Here is a 15,038-nt window from a genome sequence, read left to right on the forward strand (position 1 = left end):
GAGAGGAGAGGCATGAAGACAATGGCACTGAGGCAGCCTGTCTGCCTCTCCTGCCCTTTCCTTATCCCTATGGGCAGAGAGGTGAATGCTCAGTGTGCAGTGCAGGAATACAGATACAACTAAAAAGGACATGTGACCAAAAACATGAGAAAAGCTTTTGGATGGCTGTGCAATTAATCACATTCATTTGTGAGAACAAATATTTCTGCCTTGTTTTACTCCTGTATGTAGAGACAAATAATAGCTGTCAGGGAAATAAGCTCTTCTGGCCTGTCTGAAAACTGCTCCACTAACCAACAGCATGAAGTCTACAGAGATGTTAAAAAGACCAATTCCCATCTGCTGAGATGATTGCTATACACCAGCACTCCCTTGCTTCTCTCCCACCTCCTCATCCATGGACAGGATTTTTGCCTATATAAATTGGTCTAGAGACACATTTTCTTAGTAAGAAATCACTGTGTGGTTCTCTTAATGCTGAACAGTCAAGGCAAGATCTACTGAGAGGATCCACTGAGCTTGAGGCACTTCCTCAGCAGCCAAGCTGTGGGACCAGCATGGCACAGCAGCCTCCCTGGAGGCTGCACATCCAGCACCAGGGAGACAAGGGCAGCAGCCATCACAGCTCTTGTCTCGCTAACACCAACACTGAAAGCTGAAGCATTTCCAGGCCCTGGTTGCAGTTGCCAACATGTTAACACATAGCTCTCCCTGCCCTAAAAGCGGCACAGGCAGCTCTGCTCCATGACCTGATGGATGGTAATGGGGGAAGGAGCCTTGGTGCTGATGTTTTCCTGCATGACTGAGGAGTGAAGGAGTGGCTGCGAGGGGCAGAAGGATGAACTGGGGCACAAGCTGGTGAATATTTGTATCATCCCAAATCAGTTAAGCTTGACTGTAGCTAATCAAAACCCTGTTTGTGACTGACCTCTGACAAGCTCCTATGCACAGTTCAGGATTTTTCAGTTGTCTGGTTTTAGAAATGCACCCGATGGCAAAGGCCAGAAGCTCCTGTGAGATTTGGAAGAGCTGGCAGGCTTAATGCACAGCCTGAATGGATGGAACATACACCATTATACACCAAGGCACCACACTAAATTATATATCTTCACATGACTGATCCTACAGAGAGGATATAAAAAAATGGAGGAAAAAAATACTTTCTAGGTAGAAAAGACCTGTGCTATCACTCTTCCAGCCTCCCATCTTCAAAGAAATCGCTAGACCTTTTTCTAGATTGAAACGTATGGCAATACATAAGATGGAACACTGCATTTCACACTTCATTTGCCTCTTGTCTTGCCCTGTCCTTTGTCTGCAGTTCACCTCTCCACTTGCATGTGGGAGGGACTTGCTTCTGACTTGCAACTAAATGGCTTCTACTATAGCAGGAGTTTCTGTTCTGATCCTTGCTATGCAGCTCACTTGCTAATTGACCTCCAGAAATTCACTTAACCTACGCCTCTTATATAAAGAGCACTGAGAGGCTTAATTAATTAAGTGGTCCTAAAATGCTTTTAGAATTGCATTTGACTTCTGCATAAATTCAGCATGTTGGAGTAACAGAGTGACTGAGACCATAATGAAAGTGAGACAGCACTAGTAAAGTATAATTACATAAATACAAAAGCTTTTCCTCATAATCATAGAATCACAGAATGGTTTGGGTTAGAAGGAACCTTAAATATTATTTAGCTCCTATCTCCCTACCATGGGCAGGGGCATCTTCCACTAGACTAGGTTTCTTAGAGCCCTATCCATGCTGGTGTTGAACACCTCCAGGGATGGGGAGTCCACAGCTTCTCTGGGCACTCTGTTCCAGTGCCTCACCACCCTCACAGTAAGTAATTTCTTCCTAATATCTAATCTAAACCTGTCCTCCTTTAGCTTAGAGCCAATCCCCCTTGTCCTATAACTACATGTGCTTGTGAAAGTCCCTCTCCAGCTCTGTTGCAGCCTCCTTTAGGTACTGGAAGGTGCTATAAAGTCTCCCCAGGGCCTTCTCTTCCAGGCCCAAATCTCTCAGCCTGTTTTCATAGGAGAGGTGTGCCAGCCCTGTGAACAAATTAGTGACCCTCCTCTGGACATGTTCCAATAGGTTCTCTTCTTTCTATTGTTGGGGGCCCTAGACCTGGCCACAGCACTCCAGGTGGTGTCTCATTGGAGCAGAGCAGGGGGAGGGAACCCCCTCCCTCACCCTGCTGCCCACACTGCTTTCGATACAGTCCAGGATACAATCAGCCTTCTGGGCTGGAGGTGCACTTTGTCGTCTCATGCTGAACTTTTCATCCACCAGCAGCCCCAAGCTCTTCTCCTCAGGGGTGCTCTTGATCAGTTCCTCCTCTAATTTGTATTTCTGCTTGTGACTTTCTTGACCCACACGCAGGATCTTGCACTTGGTTTTGTTGAACTTCATGAGGTTTGCACAGGCCCAGCTCTCAAGCCTGCTCAGCTCCCTCTGGATGGGTTTCCTTCCCTCCAGCTTGTCAACTGCACAATAGGGGTTGGTGAGAGCACATCCATTCCCACTGACAAAGATGCTAAACAATCCTGCAGGCCTTTAACTGCAGAGATAGGGAGACCAATGTATGGCTTTGCAACTGCATAAAATACGAGGGGTTTGAAATAGGAAGTAGGACCAAGAACAGCTTTCAGCTTTATCACCTGGATTTTTAGGATGGGATGCATAGAGAGAAGTGAGGGAACAAAGGGTGCTGAGAAGTTTGTACCCAGTCTAAGTTACCTGATCAGAGACTGCCTCAGGCCTCCAGACCAGCAACTTCATTTGTAAGTCAACACCCCTTTATCTTAATGGAATGCAGGAACATGCAGGAATTATCCCTTCACTTCCTTCCAGAGAAAAATGTCCACTCTGCCCTCCATCCCATGGGGGTTTAATATTGACTACAATGGGGATACCACATCGAGGTGCTCAACCTCTTCAAGGAGATGGCCACTCCAGTTTCTGGGGCTCGTCAGGGAGTACAGAAAACGGGTTACTAAACTAGGTTGTTGGAAGAGTAAGAGCCAAGTAAAGTTTTAAGAGTTAAGCTAAGTTCCCAGAGCACTGGGCACCTCAAGGAAATGCATTTCAACTCCATTTCTGGATGGAAATATTAAAATGCTGGACTGCTTTTTCTGGTGGAAGTTGAAGCCATTAGCTCAGGCTGGAAGTTGCTCTCTTAGGGAGGTGATGGGCACAGCTCAGTGCAGGCACTGGCAGCAGCCTGTTCTCACCAAGGCTGTGGTTGCTGCACAACCCATCAGGAAGCTGTTTCAGAGGGTTCTAACAGACCTCAAGTCCTGGCTTTCAGCAAGTCTTGCTGGAGCTCAGAGGGAAAGAAGGGAGGCCCAGGAAAAGTGGTCCCTAGTGAGTTTGTTTCCAGTTACCCCAAAGAATGAGAGACTAGCAGGGAAATATTTAAAGTTTTTTTAAAAGCTGCACACAGTAGCAAAAAAACCTCATAGCCAGGATACATTAAAGAGGAAGCCAACAAAACCTCTTATTGCTGACACCTCAACACCTCAACATTTGCCTAGAAGTGTCTCAGTTTACATGTGACAATGACAAAATGTCATCATGACACTTCTCCTGTGGTGAAGACTGTGGGCTGAAAACTTTCAGGGCCTTTTAATTTCTGGTGGTGCCTGCTAAGGGGCTTGGTGGGTTGGTACTGCTCAAAAAAGAGAACAGCAGACATTCTTGCCCTGAAAGGAAGAATCCATCCTGCAATGAGACTAGAGATATGGTGGGCAACAAGGTGCTTCAGAGACGTTGCCCTGTGGAAACATCCCATGGAAACATCAGGCTTGTGGACAGATGTAAGTGACCTCTCAGGTGGGGGTGTCAGCCAGGACCTGGCAGTGACCCACTGGGCACAGGAGTCCTGGTTCTGGTCCAGGACCAGGAACCAAAACCAGGTTTTGGTCCAGGACCATCCACTCCTCTGAGCCAAGCTAACATATGGAGAGGTGCTCTGGAAGAGACGTGTCAGGAATAAGATCAGCTGTTGAACAGTGCCAGGGTTCTAGTGCAAAATCTGCATTTTTATTAAAGACATATTTTGGAAGGCCCATTCAAAAATACATTGTGCTCAGTAAAAATTAACCATTTCCATGCTGATAATTAAGGTTACCACAGGATTTTTTTTTCTCTTTTAGAATATTTACAGCAACAATAGAAATTTTACAGAAGTAAAGAATGGAATACATGCTCAAAAAAAATTGGTAAGGTGTACCAACAACATGATACAAAGGGTTGTATACAAACACTTTACAAATGGTTTATTAACTTGCATGAAGTCATCCTTAAATATTCAACACATTTTAAAATCAATTTGTATTCCAGGATTAAAAAGGCTAACACCACAACATATCCCTTCCACAACAGAAAGCATGATAGATTTAAAAGTTTGTGCGCTTTAGATTTCTAATAGCTGTTAAAAAACATCAGGGAATCTTATCCATAAATTTTTAAGTTTTGAAAGTTGCCTCCCCAGCCTGCTAATCTGTACTGGCAGACAGTTAAAAAAAAAATCCTAAATTTTTTTTTTTCTTTCTTCCAAATGTCACTAATTTAAAATTAAACATTCCACAGTGGAGATCTAAGCAGTCCTGGAATTCCTTATCAGATTAACCAGATTTTAAAATGCCTGCATAGAATTTCCAACAAAATTATGGTTTCTGGGAAGATTTTAGCTTATTGGTCCATATAACTCAAATATAAAGTTACTTCTTTCAATTAATCATATCCTTCAGTAGTACGAGTTCAAGATGTGCACTAGCAAAAAAAAAAAGCAAGAAAAGGAAGGTCGGGACAATTCCCTATGCTTAAAGTTTTGCCTTGTAACTAAAGAGTTAAAAGCTCTGCCACTGGATTTACATGTCAGGAGTTTACACCAAGAGGTTCATATCCTATAGGAAAATGGAACAGCAGCTTCCACCTTGTGCTATGAACATGCTTTATCTTTATGCCAATGGAAAGCTCTACAACAGCAGCTACTTCACAACGCATTTCTATGCCTGTACAATTGAGATGCCACCTTGCATTTCTCAGAACGGATCCAGAGAAACAATGCCCTGTGAAAACAGAGACCTGGTGGAAGGAAAAGCCTGGTAGGCAGTGTGTTTTGGTGGGGGCACAATGAGGTAAGGTATCTCACCCAGATGAAATGGAAAATTAAAATGAAGGAAATCCTGAGCAAGTCTAAGGATAGCTGTTTGAGTAAAACAGCAAATAGGGTGGAGTAGTAGATAAGGCCTCTAACTCCCTGAAAATCTGCACTAGAGAAACAACAAAGAACAAGGCAACTGCAATATTTGAGAACCACAAGGGGAAGGCCAAGGGAAGACTGCAAAGCAGTGCAAAGGATGGTACTGGGATTCTAGAGAAAGAGCTCAGATGGCTTGGAGGTTTCAGAAGTATTTCAGATGAAGGCCCAACAATATTTTATTACATGGTTGCTAACAGTACCTAGAGGAAGAATCTTTTTAGATGTCTCTTCAAAATTTGGAGTCAATAATAAGCTCAGAATAAACAAACCCTACCACAACCACATTCTGCAAGAGAGAGGAGGTAGATTGACTTGCAGAGAAGACAAGAGATGTGTAGTCATTCTTAGGCTAAGACACAAATTCCATGTTCAGGCTCTTGGGCCATGTTTCAAGAGTCACTTTTGCCCAGCTGCATATTTTGTTATGTTCTAAAAGAGCCTGAGAAGCAATCTGATTTGGTGGAATGAAAGCATCCAAATATAGTGGGGCCAGTCCTCTCACACTTCGCATGCATCTTCCACTGAGTAGGTCAAACCCCAGCTTTTGCACCAAACAGTTGGCGCACACAAGGTCACAAATCTGTATGCAAGCAGAACAAGTAAAATTCAGACCTAATCCATAAGATTTACCTATGCTGTCTCATGTGGTAGTTGTTAAGACACTCCACTGAGAGAACAGATGACCTAACACAGCTTTTTTCTTACAATTGAAAGAGGATCTATAAAATACGCTTTCCTAATTTTAATGAAATTTTCTTTGTGACTGCAAAATGAGGAATCTTCTGTTTCAGTACAACATTCAGTACAGCACAAGCCTTCACTTGCCTAATGAGCTTGAGCATTGATGCACTGCTGCTGCTTGACCATTTGAAAAGGTGCCAATATCTAGAACTTCCAAGTTTTGTTATATTAAAAGGGTTTACTCAAATCACCCTCTTTTAAAAAAAGGCCAGAAGTTAAATGGCTTTTTTCCTCATTCATTACAAACCCAGTTAATGAATGGTTAATATCATTATACCATTAGAAAGAGCTGTGGAGGGAAAGGCACCTGTTCTTAAATAGTGTCCTGATTTGAAGGTTATTCAAAAATGGTTACATAGGGCACATCACCTTTCCAACCACCTTCTGTGGCACTCTTATTTCAAATGGTTGGCCTACTAACATTAACAACAGCCTAGATGCATGGTTTGTGATATTACCCCATTAACAGATGTAGTATGCATGCTAGCTGGAATGGAAAAAATAAACATTCATTGCCACCCCACATTTTGCAGTATGTCATATATGGCTATCCTTTTCATACTCTTTGTGTGACTGGGATGCAAATATTCTCCCAGCTCTACTCTGACAGTGATCAACACATACAGAATAAATTACATGCAAGTATTTTGAAGCATGTCTATCAAATCATTACAAGACAACAACAAAAAAAAAATGAAACATGAATAAAACCCTCAATATTTCTAGAGCACAGCTCCTCTTTAAAGTGGCTAGGTTTTGCCTTAGCTACCTAGATCACAACAGCGCTTTCAGAGCTGTATAATCTGTATTCCCATAGGTTCCCTGTGTTCTTACAGGGAGGTCTACAGAATTGTTGAGAATACATAACTCCTTCTGGGTGAACCTAGGAGTCTACTCAGCTAACACCTCATCATATTTTGAAGAAAAAAAGAAAAGGTTGATATGCAGCTTTTTAAACAAGTGAGATTCATCTCCTAAGAAATCTAACTGCAATGACAAGGAAGGGGAAGAGCCTACCACAGGCCACTGCTTCCTGAAGAGTCTCTCCAGCCTTGGTCCCAGAAACAAGTTGGTGTGGTAGAGAGAAAGGTGACAAGCCAAATGATGACCTGAGGATGCCTCATGCACTTGGAAGTTTGAAGCGTGCTTTAATATTGATCTAAAAGAACAAGGGGTGTTTGGGGAAAGTTTTAGGAGACAAATCTGGGATCATTGACTTCCTGCCAAGAACGCTGCCCAGTGCTCTCCTGGCAGCCTCTCAGAGGGGCAACGAAGCTTGGGCTGCAATAAACGGAGCAAAAAGCAGTAAATAGGACAAAGGGACTGCTCTATGTGCCCGGGTCTATTGAAAACAGATGTTGTTCTAGGTTAACACATTTACATTGCAGTTTAAAATGACAGCTTAGACACTTATACAATTTCAGTTAGGATGACCTTAAGGTGCTTTTTTTCAGTTAAAAAGAGCTCAAGAGCTGTAACTAAAACATATAGACACGTTTAGGCAGCTTGAGTTCTGCAAAATGACTACAATTAATTTCTGAAACATAGTTTCTTTTTTATTCACATCATCAGTGATGGCATAAGGCAAAAGATTGCCAAAGAATAAAATACAGTTTAACTAGGATCCTTTATACTAAATAAATCTATAGAGCGTGTAGTACAGGACTCACAGACCAGTGCAAAGGAATGCTCACACTTACAAAATAGTTTGCTCTGTATTTCTCTTCCTCTTTATTAAGTCAGAAAATCTCAGTCACTATAATAAGACTCCTTTGAAAATCTCAACAAAATTACATTAGCCATATTCTAAATATTGGGAAGCTAGACTAAGTTAAAAATACAGAATTCATCCCAGCACCAGCTGGCTGAGCTACTGTAACTTCTTTCCAACAGAAGAAAGTACTACATACATACAACACAATTTAGTATTCAACTGAAAGCTACTACAGTTTGTTGAATTCAAGAGGAAAATGCAGTATGAAGTAGAAACAAGTTTCTGTAAATATGGGCCACTAAATACTCAAACATTCCTTGGGTCACCTTTGAAGATTTGCTAACTACTTTAAAAAGCTATATGTACAGTCAGGGCTCACCCTGATTTAACTTAATGGGTACGGAGAAAAAAAATCCTTTACTAACATTTTTCCTTGCTAGAAATCCTAACAACCACATATAGCCCAGTATCATCATCCCCAGTATGAAGATCTTACCAGCAAGCTAAAAACCTTGCAGAGGCAAAAGGATACATATCCACGAAGCACAGAAGAGTCTAGACTGAACATTCCCTGTGAGACTGAATGCAGAATCATCAAGGTTGGAATAAACCTTTAGGATCATCCAGTCCAACCATCAACCACCCCAGTACCCCTAAATCATATCCCCAGGTGCCACATCCAGATGCCTCTCAAACACTTCCAGAGTCGGTGACTGCACCACATCCCTGGACAACTATTTCCAATGCCTCTTTCAGTGATCTTTTTTCCCCAATATCTAATTTGAACCTCTCCTGGCACAACAGAAGGTAATTTCCTCTCATCCTTTCACTTGAGACATGGGAGAAGAGGCTGATCCCCACCTGGCTACACCTTCCTTTCAGGTGGTTGTATAGAGCAATGGGGTCCCTCTGAGATTCCTTTTTCCAGACTAAACACCCCCAGCTCCCTCAGCCACTCTCATAAGACTTATGCTGCAGGCCCTTTACCAGCTCTGTTGCCATAGAAAGAAACATTCAAACCACACTGCTTAGAGCCCCACGTTCTCAGGCAGTGCTTTTGTGAGGGATTTCAGTGGCATCAGCCCATTTCAAAGAAGGGCTAAAAGGGCTCATATAGCTGTGACCAAGCAATGAATAACAGAGACTGCTAAAATAAGCTGCTAAACTCTGACAGTGACGACAAGTAAATATCACAACATCTTTCCTGGATGCCCACTGAACTTAGAAAAAACTGAATTCCCTTCCATGTCTGTTGTATTTATATATGCTATATATATGATATATCAATACAGTATATATATCATATATAGAGAAATATTATATATATTATCTAGCTATAGAAAAATCACATGCACATTTCTTGCAGGCAATTGACAAAGGAAAAATTCCTGTTTTTTAGTTTTTCAAATTTAGTAGACTTATTTTTAGTCCTGGACAAAACCAATGTAACATCCTTCCACACTGTTCTTTCTGACAACCATTTTTACAGTAGTGGTGCCAAATTTGCTGTTGTTAGAACTTTGGTATGACTCAAGAGGTGCTGAACAGCATGTCCAGTTTGCATTGTTATCCAAGAAGGAAGTTCAGCTTTTACTGCCTGGCTGCTTGTGTTAACTACATCTATGGCTAAATCATTCAATTTACATTCAGGTTAATCTCTTTTTGGAAAAGACAGTGTATTTGCAAGTACAGGTGTCTTAGAAAACAAAGTATGCTGCAGAGTAATGAGGGAGTAGAACTAACGTGTTTAAAAAGGAAAGATTGTATTGTTCTGACACTACAGGCCTGGCTCTCCTCTTATTGCACAAAGTTTAGACTGGCATAACTCTTTTGACTCCTACTGGCTCACCTTTGATTTACTTTATTGGTAGCAACAGAGGAATCAGGGTGTGTATTTGCTACACTTGACATTCACCAAGGTAAAGGCAGTTTTAACTACGTTGTACAGGAGACTGGAGCCCAAGATCTAGTATTTTGCTGAGACTGGTAGCTGAACTGGGTATGGGAATATTTGGATAGTAAGACCTAAAGAGAAGTCAAGTTGCATGGCAACCTTCTCCCTCAGTATCCAAATATCAGATTTGTAGCTTTAAATACATCCTGAAATATAATAAAAAGTGCAAGAGTAGTTTAAATTCTAATACAGTGTTTATCTTATTAGCTAATAGATTGCTAGAGATGTAAAATACACATATGCATAAAAGCTTATACCATGATCTGCAGTGCCATGCTATGCTTAAGTGTCAAAGTTTTGCATTTCACTTGCAATTCATGCTGTGTTTCTTTGGTTTTCACCCCTGCTATTAAGTGGAAGAGCACCTGCTTTCGCTTGTAGTAATGGGGCACTTTATCTCATTTAGAACAAACAAAAATTTGGTACTGGGGCTCTGTGCTCTTGATGCAGAAATCCCATTAATATTACTAGGAAAGCTAAGGACAGGGGAGAACATACCACATTTAGATTACTGTACAGTTCTGCAGTCTCTTACATTTAGCCAATACTTCCAACAAAATAGCCCATAATAAAGCTTGGAATCAAATGTTGTCTTTTGTTTGTTACCAAAAATGCCTATAATACTGGGCTCTCATAGCCAAGCAAGATTCATACTGTTACAGTCACGTTTATATCCACATTCAGCTTCCTTTTATTAGAAGTATAATACTGCACTTTATATCACAAATGTATAAAAAATATGGCAGATAGTGTCATAACAATACTTTTCTTTTAAATGAGTATATTTAAAAAACAGACAGTTATTTTCCATTTATATATATATTTATATATAGAATAAAATACTCCTGATGCAATATATAAATGTTACTGTTAGTTTTTTATAGAAACTACTGTAGCTGTTGCACTGCTTCACAATGTTTCAAACAGCTCAAAATAACTTTACATTATAACATAAAAGATATGATTATAACAGTACAATATTAGGTCATCATAAATAAATATTACAAATCCTATCAAATATGGAAGTTTAAAAAACAAATTTAAGACATACAATTTAACTTTAAACCCTTAACAGGGATACACTTTCATCACATAAACCCCACTGTTTTAACTAGGCAGCAAAAAATGTAGTAAGGGCATAGGCCTAGACAATGTTTTCACCCTTATAAGTGCCAATACATACCAGAAGTCTCCCAGCTTTCAGACAGAGATGTGCACTAAGCTGGAATGTAAATGAGAGAAAATGACAATGCATTTTTCTCCCTGACCAGCACACTCTGCCTGGCGTCCAGTGACATTTCTGCTGACCGGTAATTCATAGTTTCACTTGTGTTCCTGTATAATCCCTGACTCTCTCGTGGTGCTGAACAGAATAGCTCCACATGTACATATTGCACACCTTTATAAAGCTGAAAATGCAGTCTTACCATCACCAGAACACCACCGCTCCCCCATGCTGATCTCCACCCACACCGGTCTGTTTGCTGGAGCGCCATTACAAGGCTGTCTCTTTGAGATCGTTCAGATTTGGCATTCGCGACCGGTTTGTTCGGCTGTAGGTGTGCCCGTTCTGGCCGCTCTTGGAAGGCAGCTGGTCCGAGTAGGGGGGCCCGTCGCTCACGCTCCTGTTCACAGGGGACACGTGCCAGGTGGGCTCCAGCTGGCTGGGGATCTGCAGCGTTGGCCGGCTCTTCGGCTGCGGCTCTGGCCGCACGTTGCTGCTGCTGCTGCTGGAGCTTTGACTCATGGGATGGATTCGCACTTCAGGAAAAGAAGCTTTGGCTGGCTGGCTGGGTAAGGGCTGGAAGCGGGGCTCAGCAGCGACAGGATGGTTTGAAGAGAGGTGTAAGAGCTTCCGAAGAGATTTTAACGGCTGGCTCTGAAAGACATGCAGAAAAGCTCCATCATATCAAACCTCCCATAAAAAAGCTATCCTAAACTGAACATCTTAAACTTTACAGGATTTCTTCACTTTTAGTTCATACTTGTTTGATATATTTCATTCTAAGCTGTGACTACATATCTGAGAAAATGCCTTCTCATCACAGTCCAATCTATTAGCTACCTGAAAAGATGGAACTTTTTCTCCCTCAGAAAAAAAATCCTCCCGTCAATTATTTTATCCTTGTTTCCTTTGAAAATGCAGGCATAGACAATTGCATTATCTGTCCATCTGTCTGCTATTAACTTAAGAACCTCAACCATATTTTATTATATTTTCTGAACAGATTTCAGAAATACAAGTTCTTAAAAATGTTGTGATAAATTAAGGGTTGGAGTAAGTTTTGAGTAACCATCTGCGTGAAACAAGGTCTGGCAGAACTCAGAAGTTATGTATTTTGTTTGCTGGCAGCTGAGTGATAGGCAGCTCTAGTCTTCCACAGCTTCTTTCACTGGTGAGCAGGTTGAAGGTGAATGGTGATATGGCGTTACTGAAAATGAGTAGCAAGAGCCTGGGGAAGCCTGTTTTCACTAAGTTGTATGAAAGCAGTCTTGTTAAATTCCACAGCTCACAGAGCAACTTGCTTCTTAAACACTGCAGCTGCAACAAACCCTCTTTTCAGTTTCCAATGTGACAACAATGGAGCATGGCACTGACATTCCCTCCCAAACACTGCCCACTGAGCTGGTTTTAGAACTGGATAAAACAAAGTTGCACTAATGCAGTGCTATGCTCCAAAAATGTAGCCTGCTGAAACTGTAGTCTTGTGCCAGCCACACTGTAACATGGTCTCGATGCTTTGGTGACCGCATCAAGTATCAAACTCTGCTGAGCCGCAGCCAACCCTCAAGATTCACTACTCCTTACAGAGCTGACTTGAGAGATTTTGTACAGCACTGCATCGCTACCATAGACATGCAATGAAACACTGCTTGCCTATAATAGAAAAACATAACCAATATTTCAAAGGGCTCAAAGACTGACACAGGACATTTAGTCTCTCTTTTCCTTGTAATTCTTGTCCACATTTTAAAAAAATTATGCAGGACTGGAGGTACATCCAGTGAGCAAGGAATTAGAAAGCTGGGAAACAATGTCAAATACAATTCTTCTATTCACCAGAGAGAAAGCTGTCAAGATACATCAGTGATATTAATATATAGGAAATTGATAATGCCACTTACATGAGGCTGGATTTCTGTCATCTTCTCAGGATGCCAATCCTTCTGCCTGCTGCTCTGGTGATTGGAAGAATGAATGGCTTTCTGTAATGCCAAGAGATCCTGACCTTCAGTATTAGGCATCTGCAACAAAATATTAAATACTGGTCTCCTAGTATTTTCTTAAGAATAACTGTAAATAATTTCCCACCGTTAATTACAGAACACAAGTGAAGCCCATTACTGCAGCAGAATTGCAATAACCTCTCAATAATTCTCCCCATAGAGCAAGTGGCTGTGGACATCATGCAGATTTGTTCTACCCTTAGCCCTTAAAGCATTCACATGCTGTTAGTGTTAATTGCTGTAAGAAAGAGCAGTTAAACAAGGCCTCAAAAATAAAATAGAAAACAAAGTATTGTTGAGCCTCATCTTCATTTAAAAAGCATTCCATACTGCAGTTAAGACCATGGATCAGTTCTATAAATTTGCTCCAGAATGAAGCAGACCAAAAGCCCTCTAAACTGATCTCTTGACTGACATCACAAAACCAAGAGCTTTCTCTATTCCCATCTTTCCTCTCCTCCATAAAAAGCCCAAACTAAAGCAAAAATTAAGAAATAGTTGAAACTTCATGGCAGAAAGATAATTTAAAACTTACATGTAGCCTTTTATCTCATTTCAAGAATTCTAAGTAAAAAGAGGACAGTCAAAATATAATCTATTTTTAATGCAAGCTGTCTTTTATCATGAACAATCAGGACAAACAAAAATACAACAGACGCATGAGCCAAAGTTCTTTGCAGATAATCAATTGCTAGTATTTTATTTATTTAAATTTATATATAAGGGAATAGTTTGCATAAAATTATGTATTTACAATATAGTTATAAACCAAACCAGGTTGATTTCTTTCCTGAATGAAACATAGTGAGACAGTTTAATGTTTAATTTTAAACATACAGAATTTTACAACTATTTGCTGTCCTTAGTCTTACTCTCAAGGCTCATTTTCTATGGAACTGTGTATGTTACATTTTCACTATATCAAAGACTATTAAAAATTTTCTTAGGCATAATCTGTTTCAACAAAACTGCCAATTTTACTTAAATTTATTGAACTGGCCCAAGATACTTAACTGGAATGAAGAGGAAGTGATACCATGAAAATAAACCACATGCTGCTGTAGTCAGTAAAACAAATTTACTGGAGCATTTTACAGTGTTACTGTACTTAAAAATTAATACCATTGGTAGAGTGACTACAGGAAGTTTTTTCAAAGAAGAACTATGCTTTAAATTATTCTTTGAATTAAAAAGAGGAAAGAGGGATTTCTTGATGCTTGGATTCTCGCCGTTGGTTGAGTCTGTCTGCAATATAAGACACAAAAACTAAATGCATAGTATTTCAATTCAAGAGATCTGCCCCTTACTAAGTTAACTCTTTTTTTTTTTTGATAATTAAACAATACATGTTATCAAATCTATAATTTGATAACAATAATGACTGAAAAAAGCCTATGGAACAAATTCAAGGAACTCAGTGCATAGAAAGTATGTAAAAAAAAGGTCAGCACAACTATTCTTATATCCATGTTCATTAGGAATATAGAATGTGTTTATTTCAAAGGCTTTTGGAAATAACTGGTAGCTCTTGTTGACTTCACTGAGCTTCGAATTAAATCCTGTAACTCTGGCAATCATTTGTATTTCTGATAATGACCTAAAGCAGCATGACATTTCTTATTTTTATATAAAGAAAATATTAAAGATACACTAACAACAATAGGACATGGTTTCAGAATGAGCAGTTGATAGTTACTCTAGGGAAAAAAAGCCTTTTATTTTTAACTTGCAATAAGAGCTGAGGCTTCAAGATTAATTATCTCAGTTTTAACATAAATATGCCATTAGCAACTTCACATATAGCTGCAAGTACACTGGCTGTTTTATTTCAATTTATGGAGCACAACCAAAGATCTTACCAGTAGATGAATGAACAACAAACAGAACTATAAGGCACTAGAACTATAAATGGGTCTGTTTCTCCCCTGCTCAGGTGCAAACAAGCATAGGGCATATATATTGTGCCTTGCATTTTCCTGTCTATCAGTAGAAATCTTTATTATGCAATAGAATTATTATATGACTAAATACAAGTGCACTACCAAAAGTATGGGCTTTCAAACAGCTTTTTCATCTTCCAGATTCCATCCAAGGTAATGAAAATCAATAACTAGCATATCTTATGTTT

General features: G+C 40.1%; 1 protein-coding gene across 4 annotated transcripts in view; it reads right to left on the reverse strand.

Annotated features, from left to right (window-relative positions):
* Positions 1-4,021: 4,021 nt before the first annotated feature.
* The window catches only part of CDKL5 (cyclin dependent kinase like 5), a 131,069-nt gene continuing 120,052 nt past the window's right edge, over positions 4,022-15,038 (reverse strand). For 3 of the 4 annotated variants that reach the window (XM_068179955.1, XM_068179956.1, XM_068179960.1), the window contains 3 exons: positions 14,033-14,155; positions 12,809-12,928; positions 4,022-11,561 (listed from right to left, as the gene is read on the reverse strand). In XM_068179955.1, the coding sequence (XP_068036056.1) occupies positions 11,178-11,561; positions 12,809-12,928; positions 14,033-14,155 (627 nt within the window). In that variant the 3' untranslated portion in view covers positions 4,022-11,177. The remainder of the gene's footprint in view (positions 11,562-12,808; positions 12,929-14,032; positions 14,156-15,038) is intronic. The other variant, XM_068179959.1, reaches the window with a different exon arrangement.

Source organism: Anomalospiza imberbis, chromosome 2, assembly GCF_031753505.1.
Source record: "Anomalospiza imberbis isolate Cuckoo-Finch-1a 21T00152 chromosome 2, ASM3175350v1, whole genome shotgun sequence".
NCBI lineage: Eukaryota > Metazoa > Chordata > Aves > Passeriformes > Viduidae > Anomalospiza > Anomalospiza imberbis.